Source organism: Gopherus flavomarginatus, chromosome 2 (genome assembly GCF_025201925.1).
Source record: "Gopherus flavomarginatus isolate rGopFla2 chromosome 2, rGopFla2.mat.asm, whole genome shotgun sequence".
Classification (NCBI taxonomy): Eukaryota; Metazoa; Chordata; order Testudines; family Testudinidae; genus Gopherus; species Gopherus flavomarginatus.
Genome location: NC_066618.1, coordinates 275,946,820 through 275,971,914, shown reverse-complemented (window position 1 = coordinate 275,971,914; position 25,095 = coordinate 275,946,820). Strand labels below are relative to the sequence as shown.

At 44.3% G+C, this 25,095-nt stretch overlaps 1 protein-coding gene across 2 annotated transcripts in view; it reads left to right on the top strand.

The window, feature by feature from the left end:
* SAMD12 (sterile alpha motif domain containing 12) overlaps positions 1-24,808 on the top strand; it is a 267,266-nt gene extending 242,458 nt beyond the window's left edge. The window contains exon 5 of one of the 2 annotated variants that reach the window (XM_050941346.1): positions 24,667-24,808. In XM_050941346.1, the coding sequence (XP_050797303.1) occupies positions 24,667-24,710 (44 nt within the window). In that variant the 3' untranslated portion in view covers positions 24,711-24,808. The remainder of the gene's footprint in view (positions 1-24,666) is intronic. The other variant, XM_050941343.1, reaches the window with a different exon arrangement.
* The last annotated feature ends 287 nt before the right edge of the window (positions 24,809-25,095 follow it).

Below are 25,095 nucleotides of genomic sequence, written 5' to 3'. Positions count from 1 at the left end.
AGGGTCTGTCAATCCATCAGTCTCCTGGATTCACATAAAATTATTCTAAATAATTTGTCTGACAACAATATTACAATCACCACTTGCTACTTAAGAAAGGTACTGTTGGCCAGTGGCTAGAACTGCATATTGGAAGACATAAAACTCCTGTGTTCTATTCCCAACTCACCCAATTTATTGCAATTCAGTATTGAGGACCTCTCTGCACTTCAGTTTCCCCATCTGTAAAATGGGTCAATGTATTATTTATCTGCCTCACAGGAGCATTTGTTTTCTAGAATTATGTTATATGCTTGTAGAAGTTTATAGGTTTCTTCTAAAGGGATGAAGCCACAGAGAAAAGACTTGCTGGATTGTTTGTTTTATGATGCATACTGTATTCCCGATTTATTCTATGCTATGAGTTTAGTCATTTATTGGTATGTTAATAAATTAGAAGCACACTGTCACAGTCGTTTTCGTAAGCACTATTATTTAATTGTTAGGAAGCCTATGCACGCTCTGCTGCCTACAGTGTACCTGTTTTATGGATTAAGAGTGAAATTCACCTCTGTACAAAGAGCAGAGGATTCAGCCCATATTGAAAACTAATCTGGCACATTTTACAAGCACTAACCATACTGTGTAGAAGGAAGAAGTTTACCAAAATGCATTAAATCACTTGATCTAGGGAAGTCAAAAGTAACACTGAAATGCTAGGGTGACATTGTGGCCTACCTACGATTTCTTAATGAATTGTCATTGTGACAGCTCAAAGTTTTCAGCCTTAATTCTGAATTTTCTTGCTTTTGTAAGGCTTTAAATTAAAGAAATACTTTAGTCAAACATAGGATTTGGGACTTAATACAGAGGTTACTGAGTGGAAGTCTATGGCCTGTATTATACAGGTCAGACCAAGTGATCATCTAGAAATCTATGACCATTAGTTGTTTGTGGTATGTGTCTTTGTTGGGCTGCAATTTGCTAGGTTCTTTTTCTCATCCTTTAAAAAGTCCCTCTGTGCCATAATCTTCACTGGAGAGGAGAATGTGTTCACAGAAAAGCATAGTTCTACTGTGAAACTCTGCCCATTGTATCCCAGGCCAAAACAAATCAAAGCCACTGAGAAGATTAAGAAATACCATTTACTACTACGTACTGCTGTTTTCACAGCCACTACCTCCACTGTGGCTACATCATCGCCATTTTATCACCATTGTAGGTGCAGCACACTCTTGTTCTTGCCATAGTAAATATGTGACCCTATTCTGATCCACTTTACAATGAGACAGCAGTTATTGTGTGATTGAAATATTAATTCCTGAAAACACACAAAAATAGCCACTAATTGTTTGGAATAAGGAATTTCCATGTTAGCTCACAGGGATTTTGTGTTATACATTTTACCAGTGGGGTTGCACCTGTGTGTCAGCTGATACAGTTATTAGTAGGAAGTCGGTGGTGGAGTGAGTTTGTTTCTGTACCTATCCTTTTTTTAAATTTATTTTTACATTAAGCAACCAACTAGTCTTTGAAGTGAACTATGCTTCCTTACATAATTTTTTTGTGACTTCCTGGTGCTCATGAAAGACTGATCTGATACGAGACACTAATCTAATACTAATAGGCATATTATGGTCAAGGGCAATGTATCACCACCAACGAATATTAATCTTTACCTGCTGTTTTATTCCTCCTGGGACCTCTGGACTCCAACTCAGGAAAACTATTCAGCAAAGCATTAAATATGTGCTTAAATGCTTGCTGAATAGAGAAGGATTGAAGCATGTTTCAATGCTTTCCTGAATCAGGGCCTTACTGAGCAGGGAGTGACATTTGCAAAATTTGGAGTGGGGTGTCTTATGAAGTTGAGAAATGTCCCTATGGGCTAGTTGTCTAGTGAATGGGGTACAGGCCTGGGAGATTTGTGTCCTATTCCCAGCTCTGCTAATAACTTACAGCATAACAATGGGCAAGTTATTTTGATTTACTCTCTCCATGCCTCGGCTTTCTGTCTGTAATGGCAATAATATTTATCTATCCTTGAAAAATCCTTAAGATTATAAGAAACTGAAAGGGTGGCAATTTGTGTTTTGATTACTAGCACCTATGTGGCTTACAGTGGACTTGATCCTGGCTCTCCTTCCAGAGGAGAAAAGCTACCACTTTGCTGCCAAGTGCCTGACTCTGAAGAGTGAAGAATCAGGTTGCTACCCAGGTAAGGGTAAGGTAATTGAGGGGGACCCCATCATGGCTGTGTGTGGCCACCATGGTATTCCTGTCTGATGGAAGAACTTAGACCAAAGAATGGTTTGCATAGTGAAGCACCTCATTAGCATGGTGAGGATGACACTTAAGTCTCTCTCATCAGACATGCCCATTCCCTGACCCCCTGTTTGCCATACGCATTTGTGACTAATGGAACAGGCATATGAGGAGGGAGGATCTAGTCCTTAACCTTGTTTGAACCCACGTACAACGTACCCATGCTAGAGTGCAGCAACACTTTGTACCCAGTTGCACAAAGACTGGAAGGATCAAGGCCGGTTCGATTCCTTCTGCCAACTTGAAAAGTGAGAGCCCCAGTTCCCTGCCCCCCTATACAAAGTTGCAGCCTTATCAGAAAAATCTCTCTCACTTCATGTGGGAATTTGTAATGCCATGAATAAGTGAAACTCTTTGGGGCACGTAATAAATCTCAGCTTATCATCATCCTCCTCTGGCTTATTCCAATAAGAGGCTGGTAATAGTGTGGTATATACTGTACTAGGTTCTTGAGCTCATAGGCGGCGGGTTATATGGGCTCGAGACGCCCGGGCTCCAGGAATATTCAGGGCCGGGTGCCCTGCTCCAGCAATATTTGGAGCTGGGTCTATCCCCTGGCCCTGCCTGGATCGGGCCACGGCTCCGGCCCTGCCTCGGCCCCCGCGGGTCTCCCCCCACTGCCCTGTCCCGCCCTTCCGCGTCCCTACCTGGAGCGGGTCCCGGCCTCTACCTTCCACCCCTCCCCCTGCGTCCCGCCTCCGCCGTGTCCTTGCCTGTTCGCGCTGCCAGAGATTGGTTCCCGGCAGAACTGCTGTCTGCTGCCCCAGGATCCTAGTGCCTGCCATCCACTAATGGCAAGGCAGGCTGCCCTTACCCTGCCCTCGCCCTGAGCCTCTCCAACACCCCAAACCCTCATCCCCAGCCCCAACCCTCATCCCCCTGCACCCTGATCTTCTGCCCCAGCCAGAGCCCTCATCCCCCAACACCCTGAGTCTCTGCCCCAGCTCTGAGTCGCCCTATCATGAACCCCTCATCCTCAGCCACAACCCTCATTCCCCTGCAGCCTGATCCTCTGCCCCAGCATGCACCACCTCCCCCTTCCTACACCCCCACCACCAGCCCAGAGCCTGCACCCAAACTCCATTCCAAAGCCTGCAGCCCTTGCCCCCTCCTGCACACCCACTCCGTGCCCCAGCCCAGAGCCTGCACCCAGCACCCAAACTCCTTCCCAAAGCCTGCACCCCTCCTGCACCCTAATCCCCAGCCCAGGACCTGCACCCCAGACCTCCCCCCTGAAGCCCCGCCCAGAGCCTTAGGCAGATGGAGGTGGAGTTTGAGGGGGTGGATTTGGGGACGGGCAGAGTTGGGGGGGTGGGTTCTGGGCACCACCAAAATTTCTACAAACTTGCCTCCCATGCTTGAGCTGGAGGCAGCAAATAGATTTAAGGGGGGCTGAAGCCACACAGCTCTCCCCAGACTATTAACCGGGAGTGCAGCTCTAGCTAGTTGGGTGGCAGTATGGAAAATGTTGAGAACCACTGTACTAAGCTGCCTGCCTCATTTAAACACTCCTATTAAGTGTAAGATTTGCCAATATGGAAAGCACAGCTGTTTGTATTTGCACAATGAAAACATCTCTACCCCAGACGCAAGAGGGCGAGAGAAGCTACTGCCTCTCATTGTGACTGCCATAAGTGGCAGTGCTTTGGTGAGAACAAAGCAGTTATTTCTGCCTTAGCTTTAGTTCGCAGCATGAAGGATATTGCACTCCTTATGCAAAATGTATTTGTACATATCACTCTTGACTCATCCTGGGTTGGGGGGGGTTGGCAATTCTGAGGAAAATAAGACTTTGTCAGAAATTTGAGCAATTGTGAAAGCATGTGGGCTCCAAATTTATAACTCCACCTGGTGATAACAGCTGTTCATTTTTACTGCTGTGAGGGGGGAAAGCTTCTTTTCCCCAGGAGTTTAACAGAGCTGGCAAACAACACTCTATTAGGCTTCTTTTATTAAGTTAAACATATTAAAGTTGTTCATTTAGCAGCAGGGATGCTGTTTTCTTCATCCTCCAAACTTGAAATTTGGAGATATCCTTTTGCTAATCAGAACAAAGACAGGATTTACCTCCGTTCTCCACTAGCATCTAGGGACAGGCCTATGATCCGCTATCAGCGGGACCTCAGAACTATTTAACATCTATACTGCAATGCCTGTGCTCACTTGATTTAGTGATTGGAGTAAGAGCATCTCTTCCGCTAAAATTTGGAGCGATCCTTCTAATGGCATTCTGCTAATCCAAAACTGAACTCAGGGAAGTATGTGTCTTATATAGTGGCATAGAATGGTACAGAAATTGTATGAATATTCTATGAACATTGCCATGATTATGGTAACCAATCACAAAAAGCATTGCTATCTTTTCATACTGAGCAAAGGAACTTGATTAGAATGAGAAAGTATTATTCTTCCAACTACTTTCTGTTTCACTGTAGAGCTTCTGTCTAGAATCTTCACCAGCTCCCATCCTGCCTTTGATCCTGCTACAGATGTGAAGAACCAGTACACACATCCTCACAAACGTAAGTTTGGGATGGGTGTATTACTCACAAGTGTCTACGTCATGAGTCATTTGTACAGGTCTTCTCAAGTTATAATTAATTCCTTTTCAATGGTTTCATGGAAGATAGGCCTTATGAAAATAATTTGATACTGTTCTTTGATGCAATTACAAATCTGGTTGGAAAGGATGTTGATGTAAATATACTTGGACTTTTCGGAGGCATTTGACTCAGTGCTATATGTCACTCTGATATAAAAAATTTTAGCACTGTGCAAAATCAAGAATAGCACGTTTGAAATGGATTAAAAAATGATTAACTGATAGATCTCAAAAAGCAACTGTAAATTGGGAATCTGCATCCAATGAGTGTGTTTATCATGGGGTCCTGCAGAAATATGTTCTTGGCCCAATGCTATTCAATTCCTTTCTCAATGACCTAGAAGAAAATATAATATCACTGGTCAGTTTTGCAGATGAGAAAACAAAAAGATTGGTGGAGTAGTAAATAATGATGGAGACTAGTCAGTTTTACTGATGATCTGGGTTACTGTGGGTGCTCATTGGAACAGCATACGTTCAACCAAATACAACCAAAGTCATATATCTAAGAACAAAGAAAGTAGATGATATTTCCAGGATGGATGATTTTATCCTGGAAACCAGTGACTCCGAAAAGGATTTAGCTATCCTGAACATGTGCTCCCAATGCCATGCTATGGCTAAAAGGGGTAATGTTGGGTGCATAAACGGGAATATTGAGTAGTGTGAAGGATATATAACCAATTCCTATGGCACCGGGGAGACCATTGTTGTCCAATTTGGCACCCACACTTTAAAATCATGTTAAAAAAATGAAACAGGTTGTGAAAATAGCTACAAGAATGAATGTAAAGCATGTATTGATCTTATCAAAGAGACATTTGAGGTGATTTGGTGAAGATCTACACACAAGTTCCTATACACAAAGAAGATACTTAATACTGTTATTTAATCTAGCAAACAAAAGCATAACAAGATCCAAATAAAACTGGAAATAATGCACATTTGGTTCCTTTACTAGTGAGGGCAATTAACCATTGGATTGGTTACAAAGGGATGTGTTAGATTCTTCATCACTTGCAGTTTTTAAATCAAGATTGGATATCTTTCTACAAGATGCGTTGTAGTTCAACCACAAGTTATTGATCTCAGTGCAGGAATTACAGGGTGAAATTCTATGGCCTGTGTTATGCAGGTGGTCAGACTAGATAGTCATAATGACCCTTTCCGGCATTGAAATCTATGAATCTGAAAGTGAGTGCTGATAAAATCTTCACACCACATCATAACTTATTCTGTTTATGCCACGTATTTTACAGAAAAACTATTTTAGGGATGTTTTAGAGAGTTTTTAAATATTTTATTGGGACTATTTTTGTAAGCCTATGCCTATAAAGCCAAGTCCCTTTAAAATCATTCAAAATGACCTCAAATAGATTTACTATACCCCCCAAAATCAAAGTATTAGTGTCTAATATCTCAGCCCATGCAAGGACTAGAAGTAAATGCTGTGTGATGCACTGTGGAATCTACCCTTTTCATGGTGTAAGGCTCCTGCGTCCAACCCTGCAGGGGCACATTTCGTCAGACTTTAAATTGTGACATTTGTATGTCTAAAAAAGCTGTTCCTGCATCAAGACTGGATCTTACCCATCCTGGGCATTGAGCAAGGACATTTTGTGGGAGAAATTCTACATTTGGGGGAGAACTATTTCTCTGGCAGATTGATTGTTCTTTAAAAAGGCAGCTGGTTGAAGCTGCTTCATGTTAGGATAATTCTTCCGGCAATAGAATAGTGAAGTGATGTGCCCATAGACCTGTGATAAACGTATTTCATGTCTCTCCAATTTATCACAGGGACATCGCCTCAATTTGTCTGAGGCCAGAATCTCAGCTGATGTAAGCTGCCTTAGCTCCAGGAAACCAGAGGAACTACGCTAATTTATACAAGCAGAAGTTCTGGCCCATGGTATGCAGATAGCTAGAACTATATTAAATGCACACAAATAATTACATCGCACTTTCACAAACTAATGCTCAACTGAAATAGGCACTCTCAGCTAAGCCTCTCAAACTCTTAATAAGAATGAATTAATTATGACTCACCAGAGTCCTATGAGGTTGGCGCAATACAATACTCATTCAGAAAAAATGGGTAGACTGAGGCACACAACCAAAGGTCACACAACCAGTGTTACTTGTTACTTTGGGGTATGCTCATTTATTAGTTACTCTTCGGGACAAGGTTTTGTACTTCTAGCAAAGTACAGCTTGTCTCACTTGTGTTCTCATATGGAGCTCTACTTCTCCCTGCTGCAAGTTCCCTCCCAATGGAGCTAGCCTGCAAGGCCCAGGTTCCCCAGGGCTGGATTCTTCCTGCTCCAAAATCAAACTTACACACACACATTAACAGAGCGCATCTAAGAGGACCGGGTTAATCAGCATTCCCAAGCTGACCCCTTATATGTGCCTGGACGTGGTAGGCTGGGTCAAGCAGCATTTCCAAGCTGTCACCCTCATAGGCCCTTGGACCCAGTAGGCTGGGTCAAACAGCACCTCCAAGCTGTCACCCTCATAGACCATAGATACCCGACCAGAATAGAGTGCATCTAAACAGGCTGGGTCAAGCAGCACTTTCAATCTGCTACCCTCATATGCCCCTGGACTCAGCAGACTGGGTCGAGCAGCACTTCCAAGCTGCCACCCTCATAAGTCCCAGGTTCAGCACATCTCTATCCCCACTTTCACATTACAATTGTTCTGGTAGTTACCCACATGATGAGCAAACCCCATAGGATTTTGGGGTGTTGCAGGGATATTTAGCTTAGGTACGAGGAGCGTTCTTGCAGAGCAAATGAGGAAACCAAAAAACACCCACAAGGGGGGGGGAGAGAGAGAGAGAGAGAAGCAACCAGCTTGATCATGAAAGTTATTTATTGCCAGGTAATAACCATAGGGGAGCCAAACAAACAAAACAGTTGTAATATTAAATCTAACTTAAGCTTTTAAAATGAAGTCCGGTTTAGAAACTATAACTGATCACACATGTCAAGGTCAGAAAGCTACACCGAGAGAGAGAGAGAGAGAGAGAGAGATGGGTTCTCACCAATCCATGAAGCTTGAATCGATCGGAGGTCCCTGGTGGTGATGGTAGCTGAGGGTCCAGAGTGCTGGAATCAGACAGAGCCCCCCCCCCCCCCCACTCCCCTCAGCACGATCAGTGAGGAGAAGATGAAGTCCCAATGGAACTGAGGCAGATTTTGAATCCAGGCATCAGAACACTTACTTGAGCACAGATAGAGGGTTTTGTAGAGAAACAACAATGGTTCAAGGGAGAGCACTAGATTTGTTTATGTGTAAACAAGGGAGAATACCAAAGTTGTTTTGTTCAGGCTAGACGTGAGAACTGATCGTTCCTGGCTTTGGGCGATGTTCCTTGGAGGGAGCTCACAATGCAATTACGGAGCTTCAGTATTTTGGATACCAATAAAGGATTCGTTACTAGAATTGATAACTACTGAGCTGGGTGTGTGCAGGCAGGTTTATTAACATCTGGAGCAGAGATCCCCCCATCATGCAGTGCTTCCCTGCTTCTCTGGTGCCAGAGTTCAGTGCGGTTCTTGCCTTGGAACCGCTGTTCTCCATTCTGTATGCTAATGGACATGCCTCCTTGTCCCATCTTCAATGCAAATGAGGCCAGGGGAGTTTCCTTAATTCTGTCATCCTAATCCCAAGGGTTTAGGTGTGTCTCCCACTGCCTTTTCATTGCTTTTTGTAAGTCTTTCTTCTGATGCAGATTTGGTTCAAGCAGAGGCTGGCAGGGGTGGGTCTTTCATGAGTCAGAGAGGCTGAGTACTGTGCCCTGGTGGTTCCCCAAGAACACAGAGCAGGCAATGGAAGATCTGGGAATAAAACCCAAGTATTCTGACTGCTGGTTCCTGGCTCTGCCTTCTAGACAACACTGCCTGACTCCTGTTGTTTTGGTGCAAACTGTGTTTGGGGCAATGGGAAGGTGGTGAGGGGAGTGGAGAAATATCAATAATATTCTACCACCATTTCATCTACACTGTTCAATATAAATAATGGCATCTTCTAAAAATAGCATTATTATTATTTATCATACATGTTATCATAGCACCTAGGAGCCCCAGTTACTGGCCAGGACCCCATCATGCTGGCCACTGTACAAACACATAAGCCTTATGTAACTCTCCTGGGTGTGGTGCTCTGTCCCTTCTAGTGGCACAGAGACCACCTGGAGAGAGATTAATGAGTCTGCTCTATAACCTTAGCTAACAGCATATGGTTTTTAGTTCATGCACTAAGCTTCGGAGGTCCCAGGTTTGATCCCGCCCCCTGACAACCGGGGTTTTAGTCTTCTGAAATATTAATTACAAACCCAATTGTGATCCATGTCACTCCACACTAGGCACTCAGCTAAGTTCATAATGGTTACCTGACAGGTCACTATGAACAGAGTTCAGCCCTTCCTGAGCCAAACTGTATAACTACACACAGAAGATTTTCTAGCTACCACTCTTTAGGAGTGCACCCATCAATGAGCAGGCACCATCAGCCAAACCAAGAGGAAGACATGAATCAGTGGATGTTAACAAAAATATAGAATTTAATGAACAAGACCAAAGTAGTAAGATCAGAAAAAATTCAAGCTTTAATCAGGTACCATGAGATCATAGCTGCCTTTGTGTTAGCTAACTTAAGACCACGCAGAGAGATCCTGTGCAGGTATTGTATTATTTCTACAGCTAGGGTAATACCAGACATCATTTGTCAAATCACATATGTTAAGCAGGGTTGAGCTGATGCACAGCTTGGATGGGTGGTATAAAATGGAGTGGATTTTTTCTCTCTCAGCCAGCACTGAACCAATGTTCAGGAACAGTGTTAGAGCACACCTCAATGCTGGGCATGCTCTTTTTGACTGAGGTACAAAATCAACACCTCATCATTTGTGCTCACTAAAGGTCCCATTTGCAAGATTAAGGGAATAACCCCAGTGTCCTGGCAAAATAAATGATCTGTCCTCAATAGTTATGTAGCATTGCTCTGGACTGTTAAACAACAGTCAAATCCATCTCAGGTCAGTGGGGGCTAAATCTCAGCATGCAAAGCCTAATGACACCAATGGAAGCTATACTTTCCCATCCAGTGCAGTATATGATTCTCCACTTGTCACATATGCATATTGAAAAAGTGCAGTTATATAATTGCAAGTCTTCTTTAATTAATTGTTCTTCATATTCAAGTACAGCAGGCTTCATTACAAGTAAATACAATGTATAATGATCGAAATTGGAAAGCATGACTAATATAGTTTGTACTGAAAGACAGTTGTCGTCTGAGCACAGCGCTGAGAACCAGCAATCACTGAGGTCTAATTCTGACTCTGACACTGACTTCCCATGTCTCCTGGAGCAAGTCATAGAGGTCAAATTTATAGAAAAGCCTCTACTAATTGTGGGCGCTTCAGGTTTTGGCATCTGACTTGAAACGTGGGCTCTGGTTTACAGTGGTATTGAGTTCTTGCAATGGATGTAAATGAAAGCTGCAGGCACTTAGCACTTCTGAAAATCAGGTCCCAGAATTTCAGGTTGGACTCCCAAAATAAATGGTTCCTTTTCAAAATATGGGCCTTATCTTCTCTATGCCTCATCTGTACAATGGGGATGGCGCTCACCTATCTTCAAGGGGTCTGTTGTGAGGATTAATTAGACAAGGTCAATAAAGTGCTTAGCATATGCTGCAGTACTATTCATTGCTGATATCAAGCTTTGGTGTTGTAGCTCACTTGTGGGTTACAATGTAGTTTGGTTTATGAAAGAAGCAAATAGGCCTAGATCCTCAAAGGGTTTTTGGCACCCAACTCCCAGTTAAGCAGACAAATACCTTTGAGGATCTGGGCCACAGTCCTTTTCATAAGTCCAATTTCTGTCAAGGTCATGGATGAATAGGTTCCTATGTACTACTGACCATAGAGCAAGCCCCATCCCAAAGCCAGGAGATCTGAGCACTATTCCACACCTAAGATGAAGCAGAGAGAATCTGTTAATTATCTCTTCTGAAGATGCTGTAGATTTGATTTGATTAAGTAGCACTACACAATATATTTTGTGAGTCTGTAACATATCATTCCAGAAAGGGAACAAACAAACTGTTATAAAATTCATGATTTAACTTTATTAACATGAGTTTTTTAGAAGTTTAATAAATGAGGACCCATAAATACAACTATCTTTCTGGAAATTAGTGCACTTCTTTTTGACCAGGACAGATGCGTGAACAGATAGCAATATTCAATCACTCTGTGTAACTAGACCACAAGAGAGCAGTATGCCAGTCGCTAGGCAATGGCTTTCTAGCTATCATTTGAAGCAATAAATATCAGATGAAGTTAGGAGAAGAGAAGCTATTCATAGCAGAAACTTAAACTAAAATGACTGCCGTTGGTTATAGGAAGCAAACTTGATGAAGTTGAGAGTTCCAACTCTCTATAAAGAGCAAAGAAGCTACACAAGGTTACATTTCAGCTTGACTATCAGACTGATCCTGCTTCAGTTGACAACATTGGGTGGTAAATCCTGGCCCTGTTGAAGTCAATGGATGGGAGTTTTGTCACTGAAGTCAAAAGAGCTGGGATTTCACCCTGTGAATTACATTGTACCATTGACTTCAATGTGACCAGGGTCAGGCCATGAGTTATAATCCTACTGCTAATGCAACCACTAGAAAAACTCCCATCCAGGAGTGACAGAAGCTCCCTAAAAGTGAGGGGGCCACTTGGCCCATACCATGGTCCCACCTCTTGCCCCGAGGCCCTGCCTCCGTGCCGCCTATTCCACCCGAGGCCTCACCCACACTCAGTCCCTTCTTCCCAATGCCCCGTTTCTGCACTGCCTCTTCCCCCAAGACCCTTTCCCCCACTTGCTCCTTTCTTCCCCTCCTCCCTGTGTTGCTCGCCCTTACAACCAGTGAAAAGTGGGAAAAGTGATGGGGCCACGGACCCCTGACCACCCCTGTTTCAGCGGCTGTGCTCCCATTGACTTTCATGTGAACGGAATTGAGTCCTGAATCCGTAAAAGGCTGCCAGTGTTTCCATTGTGAACCCCAATTTTAATGGGATTAATAGTCACTGCGGAGTGAAGCTTGGTGTATACCTTATCTGCCCACATGTCACGTTTATCCTCTCGGAGTGAAGTTCTGATCCCTTTGAAGTCAATTGCAAAACTCCCCTTAGATGTCAATGTGGCCAAAGTTTCACCCTCTTCCTGCTGCCCACCCTCACATACTCACATATGAATCAATCAAGCTGTTTTCAAGTCACAGTAAACAATACATTTGTAATAATTCAGATCTTTTTCTCTTGCTTTTTTTAAAGAAAAGCATAATTCTCAGAGGCAGCGACTATATTTACACTTACGTTCAACGAACATCCAGAATAATAAGATCCTGCTCCTGACCAGGGCCTATGAACACTACTGTAACATAGAGAGTAAATAACCATAATAATGTATATAGGATTGAACTTTTCAGATGCCATGGGCAGCTGTCATTGGAAACTAGAGACTTCTGTTATTTTGGTATTACCTGAAGCCCTCCAGGTTCCTGGAGCCCTTTCAATCTGGTTTTCAGACATGCCTAGGACAGCCCTCGTCTTACTGATCAATGATCTCCTCTTGGCAATAGGCAAAGTGTCCATGCTGACTCTCTTTGATCTACTGGATGACTTTGATACTGTTGACCCCTATGGAAATAGCTGAGGATGCTAGTTGGGACAAAGGCCTAAGTCCTCAAATCAATGAAAATTAGGAGCCTGAATACCTTTTAGGATCTGGGCCAAAATAATTGGTGCTTGAATGGCTCTGTTCTTCTCTCTCCGAGAAGAGCTAGAGAGCAGGGTTGAGCTATTGCCCTGTAGGCCCAACTGTTTTCTTGTATGAGTACAATTGTTTCTATGTATGCAAGGAGGCTTGGCCTGTCAGCGTGCTCCTGACATATGGCTCTACCTCGCTTTTTTCTGATCTGTACAGTGAGAGCTCGGACCAGAGTCTGGATGAGGACTGGCCCCTTGCCTCTCAGTCCAGACAAGAGAGAGGATGCCAGTCAAGCTTGGGAAACATCCAGGAATGAGGTTGTTGATGTGCATGGCCTAGAATAAGGGGTTCATTAGACTTTTGTTCATAAAGAATGAACTACAGGCGTCTGCTGGCCAAGTAGCAGTGGAAGCCAATGGTATGATTTTTTGTGTGACCAACAGGGAAGTTGTGACCCTTCTCCTGCAATGTGCTCTACTTAGAGTTACATCTAAACATCACTCTGAAATTTCAGCAAGCACAGAATGTGGCTCTCCGTTTACTGATTGGTGTTTCTCAGAGGGAGCACATGAGAACTATGCTCTTGAGTCTGCACTGGCTTCCAGTTCATTTCCAGGAGGAAATCCAGGGGCTGGTTTGGAGCCATCCATTGTCTGGAGCCTGGCTGCTTTAGAATGAGCGAGATGCAGTCTCTTTCTCAGCAGTTTAAATGCCTTAGAACTCATTCCCCTCTGGTGCCACAGACCTGAAGTATGCTGTAGGGACCGACCATCTGGTTAGAGAGGCATTCCCCTGAGGGGGTATTTAAAGGGGCTCAGTTTCTTTTCTTTGGATTGGGGAAGTGGGGGAGAAAGAGACCCTTATTGTGCATCTGGTGTATTAAGTCCTTTACAAAAATTAACACTGAGTCAGTTTTGCAGCTGATGTAAATGGATTCTGTCATTGGAATAGGCTCATGTATTGTAAATGTGCCAAGAGAAGATGATAAGCACATGGGAAATAGAAGAGGGAAAAAATATGGAAGCCTCATACCGTGATTCTTTTCACAGGAATTTGGTTAAGGAAACTCTGCTCTTTGATGCAAAGCTTTTACTCAGGCTGCAGCCTGCTGGATTAACCCCGGGGTGCACATTCCTAATTAGGTGTTCCCATTCTTCATTCCTAGGGACATTTAGAATCCCACTCCTTTAGAGATCACTAATAGCAATACACATGGTGGGCTGGGCTAGGTCTTGCCCTGCAATATGGCCTCCTTGAGCTGCTATGGCAGTGTGAAAGGGCCCTGATGCTGGCATAAAGAGCCAGCTGGGGAACCCCTGGCATAAAGGAACCTGTCAGTGGTATGGAGCCAGTTTGTTCCACCCCGGCCCAGTTCCTTGAGCATGGGGACATGGGGTGGAAAAGGGCTTTACTAGGGCATGCCGAGCTGTGGTAATCCCTGCCAGTGTAACAGCCTCTAATGGGCCATTAAAAATGGTGCTACTCACTCAGGGGTGGTGGTGGTGAATTGATATAAAACCACCTTTGTCCCCATTCAGGTGTGCCAGGCATGGCTCTGGACCATCCCAGGATTCAGCCCACGGTGTGTAATGCTAATGATATCCAGGGGGAGGGGAGAAATGCAAAGGCTGCCTGTGGGAATTGTGTGATTTTTAAGGCTGAGGTCATTTCTGGCCTTCAGGATTGCAGAGAAAAGCTTGTAAATGTGAAGAAGCCAAGAGGCTCAAAAACCAAAGGCAAATAAAAAGAACCAAATATGATTTTTATACCCTCAAACCCATGATTTTAAAGATAATCTTGTGATTTTGGGGGCAGGGAGGGGTCTATTTTTGACTCATTGAGGCTGGCAGGACTGTACATATGTGACCCTGCCCCCCCAATAGTGCTAGGAAAAGACTGTTTTTTATTTTCTGACAGGGTTTGAGGGTAGAAAAGTCACAAGGCAGAGGTCAGTATCCATTGATTCCAGTGACTACCACACGGGTAGGCAACCTGTGGCACGCAAGCTGATTTTCAATGGCACTTTCACTGACCAGGTCACTGACCAGGTCTGGGGGGCTCTGCATTTTAATTTAATTTTAAATGAAGTCTTAAACATTTTAAAAACCTTATTTACTTTACATACAACAATAGTTTAGTTATATATTATGGACCTATAGAAAGAGACCTTCTAAAAACGTTAAAATGTATGACCGGCACGCGAAACCTTAAACTAGCGTGAATAAATGAAGACTCGGCACACCACTTCTGAAAGGTTGCCGACCCCTGGGCTACTATCATAGTGTAGAAGCTCTATATATTTTGTTATAGTGCGGTAGTAGCTGCTCTATAGGTAGGATTGTGTTACACAGTTTCCCTCTAACAAGAAGCTTTCAAACCTTAGCAGTGACCTTGGCTGTGTTAAGGCAAAATAACTTCCTAACTGCATGGAATGTGCTGATCTGATGTGCTGATCTGCTGATATAATTGATATAAAACCACCGTTAAGGTTTTGTATTAGATGCAAGTTTGATGAAGTCAGGGGTATGCATTGCTTTGGGGTATCAGTTGGCAATAGAAGTGATACGCCTTTGGAATACACTATCGACCACATTGTAGGAGATAGGAAGGCAGAAAGGAATGCACAGATCTTTCCCCACAACTTCTTATTTCTATTTTCATAAGGCATTGGGTTAATGGGATGTGTCTTGAAGCCTTAACAGTCACAAGATGTCATTTTTGTTTGTCACTATATGTTACAGATGGGAAATTGAGACACAGGGGCGTTAAGTCCAAATATTTCCAAAGGATTTTGTTGCCCCATTTGAGAGGAGAGCCTAATTTTTCAGAGGTATTTAGCGCCCACTACACCCATTGACTTCAACTGCAGTGATGTGTACTTAGCACCTCTGAAAATCAGGCTTTAAGGCCCAGATCCACCAAGGCCTATCTTTCAGGTGCTTTGATAATCACTAGACTCCACAGAGCCCCAATTAAGTGGTTAGGCTCCCTATAAGTGCATGGGGAGAGCTAGGCACCTGCAAAAAAGATCTACAAAAGCCAGCATACTGTGGAGAGAGTAGCCTAAGCTAGCCAATAATAGATGCTGACACGAGGGATTTGTCCTAAGCCACAGGTGCCTACGGTGAGTACCCTGGGCCATGCAATTATCCTTCCTCTCTCTCTGGACCAATGCATAGTCAACTATTTAGTACGAAGCAGAAGAGCTTCAATAGGAGACATTGAGGGAGTCCCACTTCAGAACATCCCATGGCTGACTGGTAGGGCACTCACCTGAGAGATGGGAACCCCTTGTTCAAGTTGCTTCTCCATAGAGAAGCATAGAGAGAAATTAACTGGGATGAGTAGCCTAACTACTGGGTGAAAAGTTATAAGGAAGGCCTCCTTCCTTCCCTGGTCATTTTGTGTGGAGTTAAGCTTGCTCTGAGCATGCCTACCAGCTCAGGCCCTGCAGGCAACGTAGGTGAGGCTTCACCTGGTTCAAGGTTCACGCTTGGCTTAGGTCTGAGATAGATATCTGGGCACCTGCCAAGAGGCAGAAACCTTGGGTGTCTAGAAGACTTTTACAGGAAAAATGTAGGTGCCTACAGGATTAGGCAGCAGCTGAACACGTGTTTTGTGAATCACAGTGGTATGTAAATGTGGGACTTAGACATATAAATCCCTTTGAGGAGCTGGGCCTAAGTGTTTCAAAACTGAGGGGACCTTTTGAAAATTTGGACCTAAGTGATTTGCTTATGGCCACAGAGGAGCCAGTAGCAAAGCAGGGTTTAGAACGCAATAGTTCTGCATTTCCAGCCCTTTTCTCAGGGTTTGTCTACATGTACAGCGTTGCACCAATGCAGCACATCTGGTGAAGATGCTCTGTGCCAATTGGAGGCAGCTCTCCTCTCAGCATAATAAAACCACCTCCGCGAGCAGCAGAAACTATGTCTGCAGGAGACGATCTCCCTCTGACAAAGCACTGGCCACACCAGTACTTATGTCAGTGTAATTTATGTCACTCGGGAGGGTGGTTTATTCACACCCTTGAGCAACATAAGCCCTGCCAACATAAGCTGTTGTGTAGACATAGCCTTAGTCTAGTAGACCCCATTGCCTCTCAAAAGCCGCAGAAAAGCTACATGTGTGCATTGAGGAGGCTCATCTCATCTATAGGAAGGTAGTGATAGAAACTGCAGTCATTGACAGTCCCACACTGACATTAACCCTGTTTGGGAAGTGTGGTTTAGCACACAGAAAATGTATTCATAGATTCCAGGACAAGGAGGGACCACTGTGATCATCTAGGCCAGTGTTTCCCAAACTTGTGACGCTGGTTGATTAAGGAAGGCCCGTGGTGGACCAGGCCGGTTTGCTTACCTGCTGCGTTCACAGGTTCAGCCGATCGTGGCTCCACTGGCTGCAGTTTACTGCTTCAGGCCAATGGGAGCTGCTGGAGTCGACGCGGGCCGAAGGACATACTGGCCACCACTTCCAGCATCTCCCATTGGCCTGGAGCAGCAAACTTCAATGGGAGTTCAATTGACCAATGGAAGCTACGATCGGCTGAACCTGCGGACACGGCAGGTAAGCAAACTGGCCTGGCCTGCCAGGGGCTTTCCCTAAACAAGCAGCATCCCAAGTTTGGGAAACACTGATCTAGGCTGACCTCCTGTATAATACAGGCCGTAGAACATCCCCAACATAAATCCTAGGGCAGATTTTTTAGAAAATCATCCAGCGTTGATTTTTGAATGATCAGTGATGGAGAATCCATCACAACACTTAGTAAATTGTTCCAGTGATTAATTATTCTCACTGTTAAAAATGCATGCCTTGTTTCCAGTCTGAACTGGCAGATCTAAATCTGCCCCACCCGAAGATTCTTCATCTCCCTGATTAAGCTCTGAGAATTCAACTCATTTCCCCTACTCCATCCAGCCCAGCTGTGGCCATTCCCTCTCTAGAGGAAGAGAAAATCAGTGAATAGAGTGTTGTCCAAGATGCTTCTTAATAAGCAGCAGCTGCTGTTGAGAGATGCTTGATACTTGTTCCCAGTCACTGCTCATATTTGAACTAGAAACTCATACCTCAGTATTCGACCTTGCAGAATATCATCAGTAGACCTAGCATTATTTCGTCTTTGCTACTGTACTGTACCTGTACCTTCCGATGCCCTGGGGGTTTATTCCTTTAGGATGTATTACAGTATTGCTATTCATTATATTTCCTTATGTCTTAATTTGATTTGAAAAATAAATTTGCATTTTAAAGTACGTTAATGTGCTGTATTACATTAGTGCTGTATTTGCTGTGAGTAAAATTAACACACCTGCAGAGAGCCTGTCTAAAGGTGCTTGCACTGTGGAAATACTGCTTTTGGCTACCATGGCAATTTGTGTGTCCCCTGCGTGCTGCCATGGAAGCTTCCTGCTGCTCCTGAATTAGACCAATGCACTCCAGTGGCTACAGTTCCAACCTTGCTGTAGAGAAAAGAACAATACAAGACCACTGTAGTTCCATGGGCTAGTGTTTTTCGATGTAAACTCTGCCACCTGCAATAACCTTGATGACTCAGGAGTTGAATGGAGAAGAGTGATTTTCCCCCCATAAGGTAGAAGCAAAGGTTCAAAATACTCTAAATATACCAATAAGTATTTTTGGGGTGTGTAAGAACAAGAGTGGGATTTTACCTCTGTCCTTCCCTAGCATCTAAGGATGTGCATATGAGAACTACAGTGGGTATGATCCTCTATGACCGGGACCTCAGAACTATTTAACATTTAAAGTGCAATGTTTAGACCCACTTGGTTCTGTGAATGAAGTAAGATCATCCCTTTTGATGAGCCTTAACACATGAATTCCTCTTCTTGACTGAACCTTACTGCTTTTGTAGGTGGAATGTAGATTATTCTTAAGGGCTTGTCTGCTCACGTAGTTGCACTGGTTTAACTAAAGATGTGATTTAAAACTAGTGCAAAGGGTTATGTGGGCATTCTCTTAAACCAGTTTAAACCTGGCTAGTGGATTTAACTTAATAGACTAGGAAGAAGCTAAATAAGCCCTTCTTAAATGGACATAGGAGTGTCTATATAGGGTTTTGAACAAGTTTAAAAACTGATCAGTACAACTTGTGTGTGTAGACAGAGGGCCACAGCTAGCTTTACAAAAAGGTCTAGAAAAGTTGCTTTAGAGTAACTGCCTTCTGTGTGCTTTCCTGTAGTAGTTATTTGAACAGGTAGGGACTGGGAAAAAGAGGGACTTAGCCAATTTGTGACTCATAGGTTAATCAGATTGCCACCCATTTTTATGTCCAAAAAGGTGCTTTATGGAGGGAATGCACATCATCACCTACAGAGGTGACTCATCAAGAGACTTGCTGCAGCCCAAACCTTTGCAAGCATTTACAGTGCCCCTGAGGTGTTTGGATATGCAGACAGATTTGCACACTCCTGCTGTATATGTATTACATATCAACCCAGGTGCTCTCAGTGGGGCCCATCCCTGTGAAACACACTGAGGTCTGTTCATTGGCAAAGCCACAACAGTTTCAAGAACCTGATCTAGTCCCACACTTTATCACAGGCAGGGGTGGATTGTCACGGGGCTGAAGAACTCAAGTGACCCAGAGGCTCCAGTTTAGGTGGCCTAGATCAGATTCTGGTTACTGGTAACAGTTTAACTACAGGACCAGGCTCCTAAATGGCCCTAGAGAGATTAGATTAAAATGAGAACTTCAATATAATCTACTAGCTGACTTCTTATACAGCCCCCATCACAGTCCTAAAGTGAGGAGAGGTTACTAGACAGGTGTGGCAGCAAAGCTTATGAGCACACCCTCACTGGAAAGCAGTGTGATCCTGCCTCGGAGTTTAGCTGCAAATGTCTTTTTGGGCTGAAGAAAAAGGAGCCCTGAGTCCCTTATTTACACTGGTATAACTCCATTGACTTCAGTAACTTACACCAGCATGATAGGAGAATCAGGCCCAGAAAGTTCAGGTGGCTGGCATGGGCTGCCAGTTCATGTGTGCAGTGAAGGAAAGTGCTTGTCTAGTTTCGATTTCCGATTACAGAATCAGAGCAGTTTCTCCTCCCACCCCCAGATAAGCTATTTACATAGTAACTGCACCCACTTTGAAAATAGCTCAGTCAGCCAGGGAGTAACTCTGGATTGAGTAGTTATACTCCTCCAGGGGAAGAACAACCAATACGTGGGTAACATTGTCTGAGCTCTCAGGGGTATCACAAGAGTAAAAGCATCTTCTCCAATGGAGTGAGTCACCGCTGTTGCAGATGCCCCAGTGAACAGAGGGATAGCTTGCAAAGAGACCACGCCACACGAGGGAGACGCAGTATGCCATTCCTGAGGAGATCATTAACGTTGGCTCCGACTCTCATTAACATTAATGGAAAAACTCAGATCCTCAAAGGTATTTAGGTGCCTAACCCCATTGAAATAAATGGGAGGTATGCAACTAAAATACCTTTGTTGATCTAGGCCAAAGCTCCTGCTGAATTCAAAAGGAGTAGGACTGGGGCTGGTGCCTGGATTGAAAACACAGCCTGATTCACAACAGAGCTTCGTGCAGACTGATCTCTGCATCCATGCAAAGTGCCCTTGACATCAGGGCTTACCCACATGGAGTGTAGTGTAATGCTGAGATCTTAATCTTTAAAGCCTCTAATTGCATTCTCTGTCCAGTGTGACAGTAAAACAGACTTCTAAACTATTATACCCCTTGAAAGCGTTACCTTATTATTAGGAGGACATTTGCATTTTACCCTAAAAGTAAACCAGTACAAAACCCAAATAATTTCCTTACAATTAAATAGCCTCTAAACCAACCAATTATGTATGAGGACATGAGAAACAGCTATTGTAACACTGAAGCGCAAACATTTCATCTCAGCTATTTAGAGGGATAAAAGAGCCAATATTTTCATTCCCATGTGATATTATCAAGATATGATAAACAGCCATGGCTTTAGTATTAATTGCATTAATCTGTAGAGGAGAGACCACTTTAATTTGCTCCAAGCCGGAGAATAATTTTTTATGGCATGTTCTCATTCCATAAATTGGCATTTGAAAGTATGCTTTGTCTTTTCTTTTTTTTTTTAATGGTAAGCAATAACAACTTCAGGCAAAAAGCTATTTGAAGGTGGAATCCAGCAGAATTAAGCACTTCATCAGTCAGACTTTTCCATTTTTTTCCCTTGAACTTCAAAAATTACACACTACAGTTTAACCCTAAAATATGTGCTACTTCACTGAGAAGTAGGTGAGACTCACAAGGCAGTCAATATCACTAACATGGCTCTCCAAAGTTAGTATTTTCAGCCCAAGATTTGTGCTTCAGTCTATATTAAGACACATAAATCAAAGTAAAAATCAAGCCACTTTTATTCAGGTCCCTAAATATGGATTGAAGAGTGTAACTTTAGGTACCTGACTTTGAAAATGTTAGCCTAATTCTTCTGATATCATCAGTTAGCCAAGTAATTGTGTTTTTGTGGCATAAGCTGTGCAGGACTAGGTGGCAAGTCGGATGTTTAGCTTCACGTGAGCTTTTCACTTACAATCTTTCCAAGAATTTGAACACATCATTTTGCATTTATATGGTGCCTGTTATCCTAGGATCTCAAAACACAACACAACATGTACAAATCAAATCTGACAATATTCTATTAGGTAGGGAAGTATCACCCCCATTTTACAGATTGGAACACTGAGGCCCAGAGAAGTTAATGCCCTGGTTCTCAACAGTGCTGAGCATCCACAGCTCCTATAAATTACAAATGGAGCTGAGCAGGTCTGAAAATCAAGTTCTAAAACCAGATTTTTAAAGATGCCTAAATCAGTGGCAGCTGGGCACTGAGGCCCAGATCTTCAAAGGTTTTTAGACTTCTAACTTCCATTGAAACCAAAGCAAGTTAGGTGCCTAAATATTTTTGAGGATGTGGGCCCTAGGCACTTTGGAAAATCCCATGAGGTGCCTCACTGCATCTTTAGGTGCCTAAATATCTTTAAAAATCTGGCCCTAAGTGACTTGCCTTATATCACACATGTGATCTGTGGCAAAGCTGGAAATAAAAATTTCATTCCCAGCCATGTCCTTTTATCTGAGGGCTTGGAAAGTTTCCCAGACAACTGCCAACCAGATGAAGATGTAAAAGATTTGAAAGAGTCCAGTCAGTAAGGACCAGCTTGAAAGGCTCACCCCTCAAGCTGGCAGACCCTTATTAACAAACAGCATCTGAAGCCTGCTGGGATTCTATCTTTCAAACATCAGTCTCTGGCAGGTAGGAGTCTAACATTTTAAGAGCCTACTCCCTTCCTGGCTTTCTTGCTGTGGGTGTGCAGACTGACCTATGTGGTGAAGGAGGTCAGCTACTCTGTCCTTCCCAAGCTGCCTACCTGCTGCTAGGGGCAAGCATATCTACTACTTTACTACTATTAAGTTTCCATTACCAGGTTCCTCTCCCTCCAGGGCCTGCATAGGCTGCAGGTGGTTCCCATGCAGCAGCTGAGTGAACTTTACATGATTTTTGTCAGTTTCACAGTTGCCCACAGGGTTCTGAATATTAATGATGAAATTGACTAGAGTCTCATTAATTTCATTCTGGTGCGGCTTCAGAAAGCAGCAGTGAACTGGAGGTGTTGTCTGACTTACAAAGCTTGCCTTCAAAATGTGAATGATAGCAAAGTCTTAGCAATATCTTAGACAGTTAGCTCTTAGGGGCACAGACATGTCTTCTGACTGTCCCTAGCACAATGGAGCCCAGATCTGACTGGGACTTTTGGGGGCTATTACAAAAGAAATAATAAGCAATAACTGTAAGGGTCAATTGCAGTGATATGTAGGGTAATTAGGACAGGTTTCAAAGTGATGTCACAATTATCTTTGCCTAGGTCTAATCCTCTTTAGGCTTCATCATTTATTGGTACTACTGTGATCCTTGTGATGGCCTCAGTACTTCAAATGCAATACAGTTTTGCTTCAGGTCCGATCATGTCCCTTTCCTCTCAATTATTCTCTATCATGAGCAGAATTTCCTTCTTGGACTCACTAGTACTTGATCCTCAAACCCTAGTTTTAATAGCTACTGTCCTTGGCACAAATGGCAAGACTCATGGGCACTTGGCTTTCCTTTCTGTCTTAAATTGGTCACTGGAGACTTAATATGCAGATACTAATGGGATTCTTCATACTCTTGACAGAAGGAGCCGCTATCAACAGCCTTGGTTCATCTAAGCAGCTGACCACTTTTCAGGGGATGATTGGAGGGTTTCATGACAAATTTACTATCTATTCTAATCTTACTCCTGTGTTATCAGGTGCTCAGCCAGAATTCTGCTTTCCAGCCCCACCTCTATTTATGCTGGTCACAAATGCTACTTCCTTTGCCTGTGGGATCCTTTCTCTCTTACTATTCTAAATTCTTTCTTCAGTAGCTTCTATGGGCTTGGCTACACTGGAGAGTTGCAGCTCTGGTAGTGGCTTTACAGTGCTGCAACTCACTCACCGTCCACACTTGCAAGGTACATACAGTGCTGTATCTCCCTGGCTACAGCCCTGGTTGTACTCCACCTCGGCCTGTGGAATAATGACTATAGTGCTGCTGATGCAGTGCTGCTCCGCCAGCGTGGCCACCAAAAGCACTGTTATTGGCCTCCAGAGGTATTCAGAGGTATCCCAGAATGCCTGTTCGGCCACTCTGCTCATCAGTTCGAACTCTACTGCCTGGCCACAGGTGACGCACCCTTTAAATGCCCCGGGAATTTTAAAAATCCCCTTCCCGTTTGCTCAGCCAGGTGTGGAGTGCAATCAGTGAATCTTTCCAGGTGACCATGGCTCCATGTGGCAAATGAGCCCCAGCATGGAGCAATGGCGAGTTGCTGGACCTCATCAGTGTTTGGGGGGAGGAAGCTGTGCAGTCCCAGCTGCGCTACAGCGGTAGGAATTACGATATGGGCAGATATCAAGGGCCATGCTGGAAAGGGGTCATGACTGGGACGCGCTGCAGTGCAGGGTTAAAGTGAAGGAGCTGTGGAGTGCCTATTGCAAAGCTCGCGAGGGAAACCGCCACTCCGGCGCTGCCCCCACGACCTGCCGTTTTTACAAAGAGCTGGACGCGATACTTGGGGATGACCCCACCACCAATCCGAGGACCACGATGGACACTTCAGAGCGTGGGGAGGAGGAGGAGGAGGAAAGTGAGAGTGAGGTACTGGGGTGGGGGGAGACACCCCGGAGTCCCTGGAGGCATGCAGCCAGGAGCTCTTCTCAAGCCAGGAGGAAGGTAGCCAGTCGCAGCAGCCGGTACTTGGTGGAGGACAAACAGAGGAGTGGGTTCCCGGTAAGCGGCTTTTATTTTCAGGATGGAAATTTTTCGGGAGAGGAGGGAGGGTTAGGGCTGCATGCATGCATGCCTAGATGCGGAATAGCCCATTGATGTGGTCTATCACCTTGCGGTAATCGGCCTTGGTAATCGCTTCAAAAGTTTCAGCCAGAACTTGGGCAATGCGCTTGTTCAAGTTTATTGGGAGAGCCACTGTGGTCCTTGTCTCAGTCAGGCTAACGTGTGCGCGCCACTGTGCCGCGAGGGTGGGGGCACCATGGCTGCACACAGGCAAGCTGCATAGGGGGCAGGGTGGAATCCACATTGCTGTAGAAGACCCTCCCGTGCTCCCAGGTGACGCGCAGCAGCGAGATATCTTCCAGGATCAACTCCTGTGAAAAATGTTGGGAGACTGTTCAGTGTAGGTGTCCCCTGCAGCTGTTTGCTTTCCCCAACGCACAGAAACCCCGAGGATAGTAGAACCCTGAAGCAATCAGTCCCCCTTACTCACCATTTCGGGGCTCCCGTGGGTTATGTGCACTCTTTTTGGGATGGGAAAATTATGCTATTGTGAAGACTGTTACAGTCCTTAACTGTGTGGGAATAACTGTCTGGTATAAACAATGCTGCCTCTGTTAAATGTTGCATATTTTGCCTTTACAGAATCAACCTTGAGATCTCAGCTGCCCGTGTTATCAATGTCTTAAAGACTACAAAACCTCTGGAAGAAGCTGCGAAAAAGCAAAGAAGACCTGCTGCAAGCAGTTATGAAGCACTCTGTCACAGGGACTCAAAAAGTGCAGGACTGGAGGGAAAGGGAAAGCAGGATCCGCCAGAAAAACGCAGTGGCCAGGAAGAAAAGCACAAAGCAGCTGATAAGCATCCTCGCACACCAAGCGGACTCTGTCCAGGCACTCGTAGCCATGCAGGCAGAGCATTACCGTGCCAGCCCCCACCCCCGTCCCAAAGCTCTTTTCCTTGTGCCCCAATGTCAGCTCAAAACCCCCTTCCCCAGCATCCAGGTTCTTACCACCACCGGCTGCCTCCAACACCTGTACGTTCACCAACCAGCCCTGAGAACTATGACCCTTA